This window comes from Macrobrachium nipponense, chromosome 25 (assembly GCF_015104395.2).
Source record: "Macrobrachium nipponense isolate FS-2020 chromosome 25, ASM1510439v2, whole genome shotgun sequence".
Classification (NCBI taxonomy): Eukaryota; Metazoa; Arthropoda; class Malacostraca; order Decapoda; family Palaemonidae; genus Macrobrachium; species Macrobrachium nipponense.
Genome location: NC_087214.1, coordinates 65,277,720 through 65,296,964, shown reverse-complemented (window position 1 = coordinate 65,296,964; position 19,245 = coordinate 65,277,720). Strand labels below are relative to the sequence as shown.

General features: G+C 42.4%; 2 protein-coding genes across 3 annotated transcripts in view; both read left to right on the top strand.

Moving 5' to 3' along the window:
- LOC135199477 (leucine carboxyl methyltransferase 1-like) overlaps positions 1 to 19,245 on the top strand; it is a 344,037-nt gene that overhangs the window by 156,079 nt on the left and 168,713 nt on the right. The window lies entirely within an intron of this gene.
- The window catches only part of LOC135199472 (HEAT repeat-containing protein 6-like), a 138,267-nt gene that overhangs the window by 74,077 nt on the left and 44,945 nt on the right, over positions 1 to 19,245 (top strand). For both annotated transcript variants that reach the window (XM_064227562.1, XM_064227561.1), the window contains exons 7-11: positions 1,747 to 1,973; positions 2,125 to 2,351; positions 2,525 to 2,656; positions 3,031 to 3,223; positions 10,568 to 10,701. In XM_064227562.1, the coding sequence (XP_064083632.1) occupies positions 1,747 to 1,973; positions 2,125 to 2,351; positions 2,525 to 2,656; positions 3,031 to 3,223; positions 10,568 to 10,701 (913 nt within the window). The remainder of the gene's footprint in view (positions 1 to 1,746; positions 1,974 to 2,124; positions 2,352 to 2,524; positions 2,657 to 3,030; positions 3,224 to 10,567; positions 10,702 to 19,245) is intronic.

Here is a 19,245-nt window from a genome sequence, read left to right as displayed (position 1 = left end):
GATCCTTCTCTCTGCCCAGTATCAACTTTAAGAGCCTTTCTATCTCGCACATCCTCAAGATCCTCAGGTTCTCTCTTCATGAGAGAAAAAGGTGGTACTTTATCAGTAAAAGGAATTAGACAACAGATCCTTTACTTCATTAAACAAGCCAATCCTGATTCATTTCCAAAAGCACATGACATCAGAGGAGTAGCCACCTCAATTAACTACTTTCAACAACCATATGAACTTTGAGGATCTTAAAAAGTATACTGATGGAAATCTCCGACAGTCTTTAAACGTCACTACCTAAAGTCCTTGGAATCTTTAAAATTTTCTGCAGTAGCAGCGGGAAACATTGTTTCTCCTGATACTGTATAGTAGTCATAGTATAGATCCAGGTCTCCTTTCTACCTACCTCATCCAACATGCCTCACCCTATCGCCATGCTACTCGGATACTCTAGCCTTAGCCGCTGAGATCATATTGGTGGATTGTCCCTTATTTTTTTGCTAGGGACATCCACACTATGTACTTATAATGTACTTCAGTGTCCCTACCCTTATTTTTATGCTAGGGTAGGACACAATGTGTTTGTATATTATGTAAATACCTTACTTAAGTGAATCTATTTTGTTAATTTGCATTGCATTACTGGATATTACTATGTTTAATATAAGTTAATTTTAAGTACTTTATATTGTTGGCTTTCTTTATCATGTCATTGTTTAGGATAAGTTAGCTTTAAGTACTTAGTTTGTATTCTGTAATATACCTCTTTTTTACAACTGATTTTCATTTGTCCTTTTTCCCATCTTGTCTGTTTCTCTGGTACTCTTTCATAGGCCGACACGAGCTGAGCCCAGAAAAGGGATTTTGACGTAGGAAAAATCTATTTCTGGGTGATTGGCTCGTGTCGCCCTATGAAACCCACCCTGTCTTTGTTTACCCACCCTGCAAGACAAGATGTTCATAGATTAAGGATGACCGCTAGGGGCGCTGCTGTCCGTGGCGTCACTAGTAGTAGTAGTAGCGGCCGCATCACCCGTTAGTATCAGCTCTCTCTAGTGGGGATTTTAGATTGGAAGGTCTAAATGGTGAATGACTCGTGGTAGTGATCCCACTCGCCCCTATTCTCATACCGACACTTCTTTTATAGAGTGAGTTCTTAATTTTGTTTTTCTCTGGTAATTTTAGATTAATTTTGCCTAGAAAGAATGATATTAAGGATACTTTCATAGGGCGACACGAGCCAATCACCCAGAAATAGATTTTTCCTACGTCAAAATCCCTTTTTGTTCCTGATTTTCAGATGGAAGCAGTAATATAATGCAGTTTAGCATGCAACTTCAAGAATAGAGATAAGATTCATAGCCTGAGAATAGGATGGTGGCATTTAGTTTAGCTGTTCATTTGAATTTTTTCTCAAACTTTCTGTTCCTTCTCAAAAATGTCTTCACGTATTAATGGAAGGTCATCCTTGTTTTTCAATTTTGGACAAAGCTGTCCGATAGCATTTCATGGCTATGTTTGAAAGCGCATGGATGCTATGAAAGCTGACATTTTACTAACTTTTATCACTTGTTTAAAGAAAGTAGCCGTGCAGAAGACTGATTAAAAGTTTAGGTTTTAACTATTCAGTAAGTGGGAAAGATACCCCCTCCCTTTCAAGAGAGGGAAAGAGTAGATGGACAAAATGTGACAAGGGAGAGTTGACCTTTTCACTTTAACTGAAAAATTAATTCTGTATCCTGATTTTTGCATCAGCGTAGGCAAGAGTTCCTACACAACTCTTGGCCACCAGCTTGGCACCAGTCTTCGGGAGTTACATCGCTGCCTTGCCTTGGCTTTGCTCTCTGAGAAGTTTCCTGGGGCACTTGTGAGAACTCTGAAAACCATCGAGTTACTTGTTGAAAATGTTAACTATTCAAAACTGAAGCCAGGGTTGTTAACTAAAATTGTCACTCATGTCAAATATTTCATGAGGTATAAAGGTTGGTAATGGCTGTGTACCGCTATTTTCATGACATTGTTGTAAATAATAAACAGTTCTGCTAATGACTTTGTGAAAATAACTTAATTTTTGTGTACACTACGTATAATGTTTAAAAAGAGTATGGAGTACTTTGGCATTTAATGTTTCAGAGGCAGTTGTCCAAGCAAATGCTTTTTCTGTAATGGTGAGCATATTAATGATCAAGCCGCAAGTCCCAGAGTTGCAGGATGTTCTTTTGAGATACCAGACTCCAGCTCCTGTATCTTTAACATCACCGTTGGAGGTCGTTAATTCATCAGTATTGGAAGAAGAATTGCCTGGAGAGGAAATTGATGATGAAAATAATCTGAAGAGAGCCATGGAGGTAATGAATTTGGTAAGCATATGTAATTTTGTCATCGTTACTAACATTTTATGTCAAGTTTTTATTTTATGGTGCAAGGTACTATTGAGCTAATTAAAGCTCTGTCCCTCTCATCACTTCTAAACTTGATCATTTGAATTTATTTTGAAAAGGACTGATTTCATTTAAATCTAACTTGATTGCAGGTCAGTGAAGATGAATGTGACAAATCTGAAGATGAAGCACAGGGTAAGACCATGGTTTCGTGGCTTATACAACGGTGCGTTGATTCTTTGCTCACCCCAGATCATGATGCGGTTAGGGGAATATACATTCAGGTATGTTATTTACTAAGTTCCCTCTCTCTCTCTCGACATATAAAGAGGAAGAAAGAGTGAGTTAAGTGACTCACCCGCTGAAGAACCTGTCAGGCATTTTTATAACTAATCCACCACCATTCCCAATTACAACTAAAAAAATTTTATTCTGTAAACTGAAATAACATTTTCTCATATAGTAGAATTTCCCCATAGTGCCTCTGTTATGGGATGCATAACATGGTAAAATAAAAAGATTTACAGGTATGGAAGATAAAATTATTTTTAATATTTATTTGTGTACAGCCTACCTGTACATGTACATGTTATTACAGTAAGTAAATTTCTATTTTTAAAGTCCTCTTATTTTATTAAAAACCTTGCCTTTATTTCAGGTACAACTCCAGTCCTTAAAAGTATTGAGTGCCTTCGTCAGTGAACACTTACCCATTATTCATCAGAGTTTACCTCTCATTCAACATGTTATATCAGTCTGCAGCGATGCCGTAAAGGAACCACAGCAGAAACCTGTAAATTTTACCCACGAATCATCAGACATTGATCCATCGTTGATGTCGCCTGATCCAGGTTAGATGACAACTTATTTTTGGTACCTTGTTGATTTCATAGTTTGGTAACGTTAGTTTGTAAATGCTTTCTAGTAGCATAGTGTATTTGCCGATGTCTCTTTGTAATGCAGTAAGTAATGTTAAGTAAATATTTGAATATTAATTTGCTTCAGAGAGAAAATGCCCTTTAAAGTGTCTAGTAATTTTAGAAGAGTTGCAAGAGGTTCTCTTTGTATGAATGTTAAACATTTCTTCTGGTGTTTGAATTACTTGTTCCTAACTGTACACACTCTTTTCATAAGGTGTGTCACCCTTGTCAGTCAACAATGACATAGTTTTTGCTTATTAAATTTTCATCACTAGCCTATGTTTTTGTTTATTAAACTTTTATCACCAGCCTATGTTTTTGTTATTTATGAAATTTTTTTTGCCAGCCTATGGTTTTGTTTATTAAACTTTTATCATCAGACTATTTTTCTTTTTTTTACTCATTGTAGATTAAACAGGGCTAATGTCTGTATTTGCTTTTGCTTCGACCTTGTTGGAAAGTTTTTCTCTAGCATTTGTTATCGTAGGTTTGCATTGCAAGATAATTGGGAAATTTTTTGTTTTTATTTGATTACTAACCAATTCATGATGACATAATCCATCTTATGTCTGTACAATTGAGGGCCTCAGAACCACAATGTGGTAAACGCCACTTTTTAAAAAATGAGTAAATTGCCCTCAAAGTCTAGCATTCATTACTCTGCTTCTAAGAAAGATATTGATTTAAACTAAGTTTCATATGAAAGCCCTACCCTTTATAAATTTTTGGTGAAAATTAAAAAAAAATTGTGTGGTGCGCTTGTGCGCTAGCATTCAAAATGTACGTCTAACCCCTCACATTTGTGTATATTTTATTCATAACCAGCACTTAAACTATAATTAAATGTGTTAAAAGATAATAAAGTGTTATTATATTTGTGTTATAACAGCAATAGATATAATAATAATAATTGAAAAAGAAACCCACAAATTCAATTTGTAACTTGTTTACTTCTAAGTATTTACATTTAGTTTTACTCCACACTCGAGTACTTTCAGGCCCTTCTGTGGCCCATTCTCAAGAGATGTTGGGATGTTAGCCCTGGGTCAAGGCCCAGCAGTCAGAGACTGCTGGGCCTTGACCAGGCTAACATCCCAACATCTCTTGAGAATGGGCCACAGAAGGGCCTAAAGTACTCGAGTGTGGAGTAAAACTAAATGTAAATACTTAGAAGTAAACAAGTTACAAATTGAATTGTGGGTTCTTTTTCAATCTTCAGAAAGAAAACTGAAAGAAGTTTTTGTTTGGTTAATAATAATCATAATAATAATAAATAATAGCAATAATAATAATAATAATATTTAATAATAATAATAATAATATTATAAAAATATCATATAAAAATAATATCAATAATAATGGTAATACAGTAATATTGGTTAATAATATTGATAATAATAATAATGATATAAAATGTGTACTCACCATGGAAATACTTTCGTGGTATAACAATCATGGATGTTATACTGATGATGATGATGATGATGATGATGATGATAGTAACAATAATAATAATAATAATAATAATAATGGTGGCGCCGTGGAGGAGTTGGTTAGGTCTTCAATAGACATAAGTCAAGTTAAGCAACATTGGGGCTGGTCAGTCGTTGGATGGGTGACCGCTCTCCTCGGCGTTGATTCCTTGGGAAAGGATCTTTACCATAATTTCCTCAGTCTACTCAGCTGTAAATGAGTACCTATCCCTGATGGGTAGGGGGTCCAGCTATGGGTTAAATAGCAAAAACTCAGCAATGATGGAAAGAAATGAAGGAATAAACGACAACGATGTAAATGGAACCTCTGGCAACAGAGGAGCTTCGCCCGGCAACCAGGTATTCAACCCAATTGAAGGGGAAGACGGTCAGGTACTTGGAGGTCGTCATCCAGCAATTGATCACCACAACGAAAGTAATCAACAGCCTGAGATTGGAGCTACAGAGGCAAAAAGGAAGAAATGGACAAGAGAAGAAAATAAGGAAATATGGAGATGCTACATCAGAAGCAACCCGACGGAGAGAGGATATAGAAGAAGATTGATCAACATCTGGAATGAGAGGAATAACACCCCCAAACAGAGCAGAGGCTGGCAGACCAAGTAAGGAACATAAAGAAAAAGAACTGGCTCTCCCCAACAGAAAGAGAAGAACTGGAAAGGGAAATGTCACACGACAACGAATTACACGAAGACGAACTGAGAGACGATGCCACAGAAGACGACAGGGAGGATGAAGTATCAAACAACGATACACGAAGAAACACCGACGAAGTAACAGAGAGGACGGAATGGGTAGAAAAGATTAGACAATGGATGGAGCCAGATACAGAGAGAACAAAGATCCCCTCCATGAAAGCCTACAACACCAAGAAATTAAGGGAGAAAACAAGTGAGGTCAATGAAATAATGGGCCTAATACACACCACCAGTATCACAGAAACAAATAACTTGACATATGCAGGAGCAAGATTAGTAGCAGAACTGATGGGGATTCGAACACCAACACCACCGTCACAACCAACCCAACAGAAACCAAAACAGCAACCTCCTTGGAAAAGGCGCCTGGAAAAGCAAATCATGGTGATGAGATCTGACTTGAGTAAACTGAAAGAGATGGCAGAAAAAAGGCTAAGAAGCAAGAAAACAAGGGAGGAACTCAACGAGAAATACAAAGTACAAGAGAGGGGACTAAACAACACAATAGAAGATGTAAAACAGAGGCTTAAGGCCAAAGCACACAAGATCCAACGGTACATGAACAGGAATAAGGGATACCAACAGAACAAACTATTCGGAACCAACCAGAAAAGACTATACAGCCAACTAAGAGGGGAAGACAACCACCCAAAAATTCCTGAAGCCGAACCAAGTAAGAGAGACTGGGAAAACATATGGAGCAATCCGGTATCACACAACAAACATGCAACATGGCTCTAGGAAGTCAAGGAAGAAGAAACAGGGAGAATAAAACAAAGATTCACAGACATCACGAGCAGACACAGTCAGACACCAACTAAAGAAAATGCCAAACTGGAAAACCCCAGGTCCCGATGAAGTCCATGGATACTGGCTCAAAAACTTCAAGGCCCTACACCCACGAATAGCAGAACAACTCCAGCATTGTATCTCAAATCACCAAGCACCCAAATGGATGACAACATCCTTAGTACAAAAAGACAAGAGTAAGGGAAATATAGCAAGTAACTACAGGCCTATCACCTGCCTACCAATAATGTGGAAGTTACTAACAGGTATCATCAGTGAAAGGCTATACAACTACCTAGAGGAGACAAAACACCATCCCCTACCAACAGAAAGGCTGCAGAAGGAAGTGTAGGGGCACAAAAGACCAGCTCCTGATAGACAAAATGGTAATGAAGAACAGTAGGAGAAGGAAAACCAACCTAAGCATGGCATGGATAGACTATAAGAAAGCCTTCGACATGATACCACACACATGGCTAATAGAATGCCTGAAAATATATGGGGCAGAGAAAAATACCATCAGCTTCCTCAAAAATACAATGCGCAACTGGAATACAATACTTACAAGCTCTGGAATAAGACTAGCAGAGGTTAATATCAGGAGAGGGATCTTCCAGGGCGACTCACTGTCCCCACTACTCTTCGTAGTAGCCCCAAATGATTCCCATGACACAAAAGTACTACAAAGAAGATGGATGCCGGGTACCAACTCAAGAAAAGAGGCAACAAAATCAACCATCTGATGTTCATGGACGACATCAAGCTGGGTAAGAGCATCAAGGAAATAGATACCCTAATCCAGACTGTAAGGATTGTATCTGGGGACATCAGAATGGAGTTGAGAATAGAAAAATGCGCCTTAGTCAACATACAAAAAGGCAAAGTAACGAGAACTGAAGGGATAAAGCTACCAGATGGGAGCAACATCAAACACATAGATGAGACAGGATACAAATACCTGGGAATAATGGAAGGAGGAGATATAAAACACCAAGAGATGAAGGACACGATCAGGAAAGAATATATGCAGAGACTCAAGGCGATACTCAAGTCAAAACTTAACGCCGGAAATATGATAAAAGCCATACACATGGGCAGTGCCAGTAATCAGATACAGCGCAGGAATAGTGGAATGGACGAAGGCAGAACTCCGCAGCATAGATCAGAAAACCAGGAAACAAATGACAATACACAAAGCACTACACCCAAGAGCAAATACGGACAGATTATACATAACACGAAAGGAAGGAGGGAGAGGACTACTAAGTACAGAGGACTGCGTCAACATTGAAAACAGAGCACTGGGGCAATATCTGAAAACCAGTGAAGACGAGTGGCTAAAGAGTGCATGGGAAGAAGGACTAATAAAAGTAGACGAAGACCCAGAAATATACAGAGACAGGAGAAAGACAGAAAGAACAGAGGACTGGCACAACAAACCAATGCACGGACAATACATGAGACAGACTAAAGAACTAGCCAGCGATGACAATTGGCAATGGCTACAGAGGGGAGAGCTAAAGAAGGAAACTGAAGGAATGATAACAGCGGCACAAGATCAGGCCCTAAGAACCAGATATGTTCAAAGTACGATAGACGGAAATAACATCTCTCCCATATGTAGGAAGTGCAATACGAAAAATGAAACCATAAACCACATAGCAAGTGAATGCCCGGCACTTGCACAGAACCAGTACAAAAAAGAGGCATGATTCAGTGGCAAAAAGCCCTCCACTGGAGCCTGTGCAAGAAACATCAGCTACCTTGCAGTAATAAGTGGTACGAGCACCAACCTGAGGGAGTGATAGAAAACGATCAGGCAAAGATCCTCTGGGACTATGGTATCAGAACGGATAGAGTGATACGTGCAAATAGACCAGACGTGACGTTGATTGACAAAGTCAAGAAGAAAGTATCACTCATTGATGTCGCAATACCATGGGACACCAGAGTTGAAGAGAAAGAGAGGGAAAAAATGGATAAGTATCAAGATCTGAAAATAGAAATAAGAAGGATATGGGATATGCCAGTGAAAATCGTACCCATAATCATAGGAGCACTAGGCACGATCCCAAGATCCCTGAAAAGGAATCTAGAAAAACTAGAGGCTGAAGTAGCTCCAGGTCTCATGCAGAAGAGTGTGATCCTAGAAACGGCACACACAGTAAGAAAAGTGATGGACTCCTAAGGAGGCAGGATGCAACCCGGAACCCCACACTATAAATACCACCCAGTCGAATTGGAGGACTGTGATAGAGCAAAAAAAAAAAAAAAAAAAAAAAAAAAAAAAAAATAATAATAATAATAATAATAGGAGTATTGATAATAATATTAATGATAATAGCAAATAATAATGATAATACAGTAATATTAGTAATAATGATGTTGACCATGATAACATTCCATCATCATAATGTTTACCCATTAAAATAATCATCACCAATATCATAATAATAATCAAACACAAAAAATTATAGAAAAATAATACTACCACACTCACTACTACTTCTCTAAGAAAAGCAAATATTTTAATCTGTACTCACCATGAAAATAATGTACATCTGCTAAAGAACTTGAAAATAAGGGGAGGTGGAGAATGTAAACAATAGCGGAGATTGTAAACTGTGCAGTGATTGGCCGACACTTACGGGCGCCTTGTGGGAAAAATGCTGATTGGCTTAGAACTGACTACCCGCTTAGTGACGCGCGCTCTCATTGGCTCATTCTTAGCTGCGCACGTGCTTCCTTGTGGTTCTAACTGAGCTCTTATGAGGCTGTAACCTCCGCGCGACACAACTTTCATTCATGTAGGCAAAATTGATAAATCCTTCTGCTCAAGTAGGGATTTCAACCTTTTTGAAACTCCTGAATAGCATAGAAATGCAACAAATAGACAGAGGAAATGTTGCCAAATCTACTGGTACTCCTAACTCAATATTGGTGGGGGTGGCATTTACAACTCTGTGGTTCTGAGGCCCTCAATTAGTGAGTTGTATAAGTTTCGAATGATTAACTTTAGTGATGCATTTTGTTATTTTTATGATGTTATTTTCTATTTTGATGTAAATTTTGAGTGATCAGTAACAGGAAATGTAGAGTTATGTAAATTCTTACGTGAGTGTACATGTTGAAATACATCTTGAAAAACAGCACTCCATCTAATGTTAATGGTTACCATATTTGCTGTGTGGGGATGTGTTCAAGGAGTAAGAATGCTTATCGAGGTTTGTAAAGTACTTTGTTGATACTTTTGTTATGTTTACCCAGCCTCTTCCGATTTTCAGTTCTACTGCACTTTCCTTGTACGTTTCAGTAATCACCATGCTATTGCTGACAAGGATTAGAGTAGAAGTTAGGAAATATATGAATATACACTGATGTGTTTAATTGTCTGTTTGCTTTCAAAGGTTAGGATTGAGCTTAGCTTTTATATCTTACTTACAAAACCCCAAAAAGGGTTTAGGAGTCTACTGTCATCAGCATTTTCCCCTTGCATATTTCCGTTTCACATTAAGATTCTGGGAAGTGAATACATTTTTTTGACTTTATCAATGTATACATACTAAATGACCAAAATTTTTATTATGTCTCGTAGTAATGAGCGTCACACATGGTTAAAGCCCTTGACACTGAGAAATGAGTTATAATTTGGTGATATTGAAATTTTACCTCTTGAAGTTAGATTTCCAGGATCTTGTAGAACGCACTTGTGCCAGTATTCCTCTATCTTAGATCATCTGCTGTGTAGGCCTTTTTTTTTTTTTTTTTTTTTTTTTTTTTTTTTTTTTTTTTTTTTTTTTTTTTTTTTGTGGTAATAATTACAGAAATTACAGAGCCAAAAGTTCTGAAGCTGCTGACAACTTCATGAAAACTAATTTAAAGTTTCCTTATGGTTTTTGTTGCCCTGTTGGATATATACCAATTTCTAATGGTTAACCTGTTACAAAGGTGATACTACAGCACTAGGTTGGTAGTGCCTGGTGTTTTATGACGTGACCTCTCCTCAGTTGTTTTATTTGGTATTTCCGTTGGCAACTTTTCTTGACAAGTTGGGCAGCAAGCTTAAAAAGAAAGCTATTATGCTAACTCCCACCTGTTCTGCCAATATGTAGTGTAGGTCAGATTGTTTTCTTATACGTAGTGTTTTCAACTGCTTTTGATATATATTTCTTAATTTTAATTATGGAACTTGCCCTGTAATTATATAGCTAAGAGTTTCACTCGCCATATAATTACTGGGTAAGTATAATTTAAACTATTTTATTATAAAAATGTCATTTTCTATTTTTTTATAGGCGTTGTAGTGGAGCATGCATATACACTTTTAGGATCCTTGCTTGGAGCCGTAAAAACTGGGACAGAGAAGACTCCAAATGCTTCTTGCATTTCTTCTGATCAAGTTCAACAACTTTGGCTCTGGACCTTGCAGGTATTGTTTTTCCTTAGTTATGATAACATTGTAATGAACTATGAATTTTAATAATAATAAAGTATGTTCCTTGGTGTTTTATAATGTTGGCAACCATTACGTATAGGAAAATATCGACCATTAAATAGGAATGTGATACCATCTAGACATGGATGTTTTGCAGACCCGAAGGTCAAGTAAACTATCAGGATTTTAGTGTGATACAAAGTACCTGGTCCTTATGTCTTAAATCAGACAGTGTGGAATATGAACCATAATAGAAAAGGCTTCATATAATTTACAGTATAATTTGCTATTTTTGTGATAACCTAGTCAAAGAAGGTAGACTTCTGTTCTGTTGATTAACTTTTGTGAGTAAAGTAATATTTTTGTACATGCAACTTCCCCGGCAGATATATACTTAGCTATAGTCTCTGACGTCCCGACAGAATTCAAAACTCGCGGCACACGCAACAGGTAGGTCAGGTGACCAGCCCACTCCCGCCGCTGGGTGGCGGGACTAGGAACCATTCCCGTTTTCTAATCAGATTTTTTCTGTCGCCGGTAGCAACAACAACGTTGTTGGTACCTCCTGCTTAGAATCTTTTCTCGTTGGCCGAGGATTATCTGTTTGACCTTTGGTGATGTATATTGATCTTTGGCTTTGGCATACGCTTATCGTGGACCGTTTTTTGGATTTTGGATTGGATACTCTTTAAAATGTCTGACGTGGTACCTGTATTTAGAGTGTGTACGAAAGAGGAATGTAAGGTGAGGCTACCGAAAGCTTCGGTGGATCCTCACACGGTCTGTAAAAAATGTAGGGGGAATGATTGTTCTGCAACTAATACCTGTCTTGAATGTGAGAGTTTGACGGAGGTTGAATGGAAGAACTTGGCTGCTTATATAAGGAAACTTGAGAAAGACAGAGTTAGGAGGGCTTCCATCAGAAGCTCGAGTAGATCCTGCTCTATTGAGCAGGAAGTAGCTCCTAACTCTTCTGTTAATTCTCCTGCTCATAGTTTGGTTTCAGCCCCGTCCCCCAGCAGCGAACCTGTGGATGCGTCTACGGAAATGGCTGCAATGAGAGCCTCTATAATCAACTTAAAATCGCAACTGCAAGTGATGAAAGATACAGGTAAGCGCAGTGACGTGTGCAGTGATTTGTGCAGTGTCCCCAGTGAAGTGGAGGGGGCGTCTGACCGACTCCGCATTGCTCCTAGGCCTAGACCTCTTTCAGACTCCCATGACCAAGGGAGGAGGAATGTCGAAAGCCGCAAGGGGGATGTAGAGTATTCCCAACGGTCAGGCGTCCCTTCGGCAGATCCTGTAGCCGCTTCCCAGGCTGCCAAGGACAGCTATTGCGCCAAGGACAGCTATTGCAAAAGCGTCCTCAGGAAGTGCTTTTCTGACTCGGACTCTTCGTCTCCAAGAAGAGGATGGAGTTCTGCCTCTAAGTCGCGCCTTCTTAAGAGAGCCTGGAAGCCGCCAGCAAGTGAGACTTTGCATTCCAGTCCTGAACCTTTTCTGGAGTATTCTCCTGCTCGTAAGAGGAGAGCGCCGAGATCTCCTGACTCTTCTCCGGAAGGTTTTGCTTATAAGACGAAGGAAGTTTTGGTAGGACTCCAGCAGCAGTTGTCCGCCTTGGTAGGAGTTCTTTCAGAAGGCTCTTCTCGGAAGAAAGACGTTTCTCTTCCCATCAAGAGTTCAGTTAGGAGAGCCTCAGATAGTAGGCGCTCTGGCGCCAGCAGACGCTCCTCGCCTGAAAGGTTTTCGTCCCCAGCAAAACCTTCTTCAGTTGCTTACGACCTGAATCGTATGTCCTCTCCTTCTAAGCGCGCTGATCGAAAACTCCCTTCGAGGAAGAGTTCTCCCAGGAGTTTTTCTCGAGGCGCTTGCGCCTCTCCTGACAAGTACCAGGAGCCTGAGAGCCTCCTTCTGTCTGATTATTCGCGGATCTCTCGTGAGAGAATCTGTTCGTCTAAGCGCTCTGGGAGAGAAGAGAGCCCCTCTCATTTCAGAGCTCCTCAAGAAGGTAGGAGCATTCCTTCATCCTCCAGACGATCTTCGAAGGAACAACCCTCTCCTTCTGACAAGTGCCCAGAAATCAGGAGGCCTTTAGGAAATAGTGGATCTTATAGATATCCTTCTAAGGACTCAAGAGTCTCGCCAAGTAGGCACCAGGATTTTGACAAGTGCTCTTCGCCTCCCAGGAGGTCTAGGAGAGAATCAAGCGCCTCTCCTACTGGACGCCAGGATCAAAGGAGCTATTCGCCTGCTAGGCGCATTCACCAGGACGCAAGCGCCTCTTCTACTTGGCGACAGGAGCAAGGAGTTCTCCTTTCTCCTCGCAGGCGCTCTTCGCCTCCCAGGCGCCCTCACCAGGACGCAAGCGCCTCTCCTTCTTGGCGCCAGGAACAAGGCGTTCTCCTTTCTCCTCGCAGGCGCCTGATCCAGGACGCAAGCGCCTCTCCTGGCAGGCGCAAGGAGCAGATCAGAAGCCCGAGTATAGGGGAGCTCCATAGGCCTCACACAAGCGCCTCTCCTGTCAAGCTCCTAGAAACTAGGAAACTCCAGGACTCATGCAGGAAGGAGGATAGGAGCAAGTATTCGGATAATATCCAACAAGTGGATCTTGACTCTCCTTCAGATAGGAATCGTGAGAGAAAGAGGCTTCTTTCTCCGGATCGAACTCCAGGAAAGGGAAGAATGTGTTCTCCTCATAAGGATCTTTCTCCTGGGAAGCCCTCTTCTCCTGCAGCTCCGTTGGAAGAAGTTTCGGAAGAAGAAATCCCCAAAGATGCAGGAGTTTCTGACTATAAGAGACTAGCTTCTCTTCTGTTGCAAGTGTTTGGAGACTCTCTACGCCCGTCGGATCCCCCTTCTCCAGGGTCTTTGTTATTCAGTACGAAACTGTCGAAGTCCCCCTCCTTCGTCAGGGTGACCCCTACTCTTTCTATGAGAAAGTCTCTTAAGAGTCTTGAGAGCTGGCTCAGATCGAGAAAGGAAGCGGGGAAGACGGTATTCGCTTGTCCTCCTTCCAAGCTGACGGGTAAACCGGGTATGTGGTATGACACCAAGGAGCTGATGGGCCTGGGACTCCCTTCGTCCTCAGACGCTGACTTTTCCGCCCTGGTGGATTCATCAAGACGACGCTCTCTGCAATCTGCAAAAGCCTCTTGGGGGATGTGTGAGGTAGATCATCTCATTAAGGGCCTGTTCAAGACTCTTGAAGTCTTTAATTTTATGGACTGGGCTTTAGGAGCATTAGCCAAGAAGTCTCAAGACCCAGACTTCGTTAGGATGGAAGAGTTGGGTAGCGTGTTAACTTGCCTAGACAAGGCGGTTATGGATGGCTCCAATGAGGTTGCATCCCTTTTTGGATCCTGTATTTTAATGTATGACACTTACCTGGCAGGTATATATATAGCTATATTCTCTGTTCCACCTGGCAGAAATTTTCAAAACTCGCAGCAAACGCTAGTAACCTATTAGTAGTTCAGGCAACCACCACCCCGTTACCGTGGTGCTAGCGCTAGGAACCGTTCCCAATTGGGCCAGATTTTCTCTGCCAGCCGAACCGGCAACATTGTTGGTGGTTCCCTGCTAGGATTTTCATTCTCGTTGCTAACTTTTCATGGATTTTTGGTATTGTACTCGGAAACGTTAGCGTGGCATTCGCTTTGGATTGTTCTTTAAAGATGTCGGATACTGGAAGTATGTTTAGAGTTTGTGTAAAAGAGGGGTGTAAGGTAAGGTTGCCGAAAGCTTCGGTCGACCCTCATACTATTTGTAAGAAGTGTAGAGAGAATGTGTGTACTTGGGAGAATAGGTGTTTTGAATGTGAGAATTTATCAGAGAAGGAGTGGAAGATATTTATGAAATATGTTGAAAGGCTTGAGAAAGATCGTGTAAGGAGATCTGTTTCTCGTAGTGAGAAGTCGAATTCTTCTAGCAAAAGGAGTGAATGTGTTTCCTCTCCAGCTCCTTCTAACGTAGAATTGGTAGTTCCTTCTCCCCAGGTATCTCCTGCGCCCGCTGCTGTATCGGAGGAGGCGAACGATACACAGATTGTTAAGGTGTTCGCTGCCCTTGCGTCCATGGGCGACCAGATACAGCGACTTACGGATAAAGTTAGTGCTTTTGATGTCAGTGAAAGTGTAGTGGAGGGGGCGTCTGATCGTCTCTCTCGTGCTCCTAGACCTAGACCTCTGTGAAGCTCCCAGACCCAAGGGAGAAGGCATGTCGACAGTCGAAGGGAGGCGAGAGAGGTTTTATCGCGGTCAGGCGTCCCTTCGAACAGTCCTGTTGCAAGTTCCCAGGCTGTTGCAGTTCGCCGCAGAAAAGGCGTAACTGGGAAGTGTGCGTCCTCGGATGGTTCGACATCTGAGCGGGAACGTCGGTATGCAGTTGTGTCTCACCCCCTCAAGAGGACTTTCAGGACATCGACCGCTCTCGAGAGACATGCTCAAGATCGTGAGGCTTGGAGTAGTCCGGAGGTTTTGTCCTCCTCGGAAGACGGGGACGCAGTTCCGATCAAGAGGAAGAGGATCTTTCGTTCTAAAGAGGACTCAGTACGGCCTTCTCGTTCTTGGATTTCGATGAGAGACTCTCCTCCATCTTCTTGCTTGTCTTCCCCTCGTCTCTCTCCGTCGGGTAGAGTACAAGATCGCTCTCCGTTACGTCGCAGTCCTTCTCGTAATCCTCCTCCTTCCTCCTCTGCCATTCAGGAAGATAGTACGAAGGGTTTCTTAAGGGAAATGCAGTCTAAGCTGGCAGTTCTCGTTAAGTCTTGGGATGCTCCTTTGCAGGCATCTTCGAGGCGGAAGAACGATTTCCTTCCCGTTAAGTCTTCTAAGAAGACGGAAGACAAGGATGCGTTCGCCGAGGACGTAGGACGCACTGGCTCTACGAGGACGGGCGATCGCTTGGTTTTTCAGGACGCAGAACGCAGGAAGAAGAAGATGGTTTCGGAAGAAGCAGGACGCAAACGTCAGGACTCGGGATCAATTGTGGACGCAAGACGCAGGCGGCAGGAAGCAGATGTGTCTACGATGGACGCAGGACGCAGGCGGCAGGACATCGATAGGCGGCAGGACGCCGATTCTTCGTTAGCCACAGGACGCAGGCGGCAGGACGTTATTCCGTCAGCGAAGCGTCAACACGACAGTGATCTGCAAGACATTTCTTCAACAGAAGAGGATTTGGATTTTGTTGAGGAGAAGAATACGGAACCGTCTTCGGATTACAAGATTCTGACTTCACGTCTACTTTCGATTTTTGAAGGGGAATTCAAACCAACGGCTCCTTTATCTCACTTATCGCAGTTTTCCAAGACTAAGACTCCAAAGAAGTCCTCTTTCCTTAAGATGACTGTCGATTTCGGCGAAGAAGGCCCTTCAACGTGTGAACGACTGGATGAAGGATAAGAAAGAAGCGGGAAAATACTCTTTCGCTTTTCCACCAGCTAAGTTAGCATCGAAGTCAGGAGTATGGTACGCTACTGGAGAAAGTCTAGGCCTGGGAGTACCTGCCTCCTCCCAGGGGGACTTCTCCAGTATAATGGACAGCTCACGCAGACAGGCGTTGCAGTCTGCTAAGGTCTGGTGGACTTCGTCCAAGTTTGACCATCTTTTTAAAGGGACTTTTAGGACTTTCGAAGTCTTCAATTTCCTAGATTGGTCTTTGGGAGCACTGGCGAACTCCCTAGAAGAAGAAGATTCGCAGGATATGGAAGCGGCTAAGAGCATTATGTCCTGCATGGACAAGGCTCTGAGAGATGGAACGAATGAACTGGCGTCTTTGTTCACAGCAGGAGTACTGAAGAAGAGGTCGCTGTTGTGTTCTTTCGCTTCAAAAGGGGTTTCAAACTCTCAGAAATCGGAGTTGCTGTTCTCTCCCCTTTCGAAACAGCTGTTTCCTTCAGAGGTGATTAGGGATATAGCTCTCTCCCTTTCTCAGAAGGCCACTCAAGATCTTCTCTCGTCTTCAGTTAAGAAGTTCTTACCATCCAAGTTGGTTAAGAAAACTCCAAAGGAACCTAGGCCTTCGCAACAGCCCTTTCGAGGCAGAACGTTCGCTCGACCCACCTTTAGGGGTAAGAGAGTACCCGCTAAAAGAGGAGCCAAGACCACCTCTAAACAATGAGATCTCAGTCCTCCAGACGACAGTGGGAGCCAGACTTCAAGGTTTTTGGGAAGTTTGGCAGAACATGAAGGCAGATCCCTGGGCTGTCAACGTAGCTCGGGAAGGGTACAAGATTCCTTTCTTGAAGAGACCTCCTCTCGCAACATCTCCGAGAGCCCTCGGGCAAATTACAACGATTTAGTGAAGAAAGCGGCTCTGTGGGAGCAAGTAGCTTCCATGCTAGAGAAAGGAGCCATAGAACCTGTTCTGGATCACGAATCTCCGGGATTTTACAACCGGTTGTTCCTGGTTGCAAAGTCCTCGGGAGGTTGGAGGCCAGTTCTGGACGTAAGTCAACTGAATCTTTTCGTAGAAAAGACCAAGTTCACTATGGAGACGAACGATTCAGTGCTGGCAGCGGTAAGTCCAGGGGACTGGATGGTGACCCTGGACTTACAAGACGCATACTTTCATATTCCGATTCATCCAGGAAGCAGGAAGTATTTAAGGTTTGTGATTCAGGGCAGGGTCTTTCAGTTCAAGGCCCTGTGCTTCGGCCTTTGCACAGCCCCCCAAGTGTTCACGAGGATGATGTCCAATGTGGCGAGATGGTTGCACTTAAGAGGGATCAGAGTGTCTTTTTACCTGGACGACTGGTTGATAAGATCCCAATCAAGAAGTCAATGTCTGGAGGACTTGAATCAAACATTGAACTTAGCAAAAGACCTAGGTCTTGTGGTAAACATGGGAAAGTCTCAATTGAATCCCCAACAACAGATAGTTTATTTGGGGATTCAGATATCGTCAGTGACTTTTCGGGCTTTTCCGTCCCCCGAAAGGCAAGCCCTATGCATTCGGAAGGTGCAGGACTTTCTAGAGAAAGACCGATGCTCAGCAAGAGAGTGGATGAGTCTACTGGGCACACACTCTTTGCTAGAGAGGTTCATTTCTTTAGGAAGACTGCACATGAGACCTCTACAGTTTTTCCTGAAGGATTCATGGCCAAGAAAATTGCAACCAGATTCCTTCCAGTTTCTAATTCCTGCCGAAGTGAAGGAGGAATTAAAGTGGTGGCTAACTCCAGGCAGGTTAGCAAGAGGGATGTCGCTTCAGCAGAAGAGCCCAGACCTCATCTTGTATTCCGACGCGTCGGACGCGGGTTGGGGAGCGACATTAGGCCCTCAAGAGGTGTCGGGACTTTGGAGCAAGGAAGAAACAAGTTGGCACATAAACAGGAAGGAACTGATGGCAATTTTCTTGGCCTTGAAGCACTTCAGAGAGTTGATTCGAGACAAGACAGTGCAGATCAACTCGGACAACACCACGGCTCTGGCATACATCCACAAACAAGGAGGGACTCATTCTTTTCCCCTTTACAAGCTGGTAAAGGAAGTTCTGCTTTGGGCGGAAGAGGAAAGCGTCGTGCTGCTCACCAGGTTTATACAGGGGGAGAAAAATGTGAGTGCGGACCTGTTGAGCAGAAGAGAACAACTTCTCCCGACGGAGTGGACTTTGCACATGGAGGTTTGCCAGAGCCTGTGGAAGTTGTGGGGCCGTCCGGTAGTAGATCTGTTTGCGACAGCCAGAACAAAAAGATTACCAACCTATTGCTCTCCGGTTCCAGATCAGGTTGACGCATTCCTGATGGATTGGACAAACTTAGATGTTTACGCTTTTCCTCCATTCAATGGGGAAAGTTATGAAGAAGTTCAGGGAGAGCCAAGGAACGAGGATGACCTTAATAGCCGTCCCGTTTGGTTCACAGAGGTACTGGAATGGACAATAGATATGCCAAGGACTCTTCCTCTAAGAGTAGATTTACTCAGACAACCCCACTTCGACAGGTTTCACAAGAATACCCTCGCTCTGGGTCTGACTGCGTTCAGACTATCGAAAGTCTTGTCAGAGCGAGGGGATATTCTAGAGAGGTGGCCAGTGCAGTGGCTAGAGCCAGAAGAACCTCCACAATTACAGTATATCAGTCGAAGTGGGAGAATTTCAGGAAGTGGTGTAAGAACAGGAAAGTGTCTTCATCCAGTACCTCTGTGACCCAAATCGCAGACTTCCTTCTATACTTGAGGAAGGATTTGGGTTTGTCAGTTTCGACAATCAAAGGCTATAAAAGTATGCTAACCTCAGTGTTTAGACACAGAGATCTAGACATCTCTAATAACTTAGACCTTAGAGATCTGATTAGGTCATTTGGTACCAAGAAACAACCCCAATGCAGGCCACCTGCTTGGAACCTCGATGTTGTCTTGAAGTATTTAACCTCTAGCAAATTCGAGCCTTTAGAGAAATCCTCTCTCAGAGATGTTGCTAAGAAAACTATCTTTTAAGTCGCTTTGGCAACGGCTAAAAGAGCTAGTGAGCTTCAGGCCATATCGAAGAAGGTGGGATGGAGACATGGTAACGCAGTGTGTTCATTCCAGGAAGGTT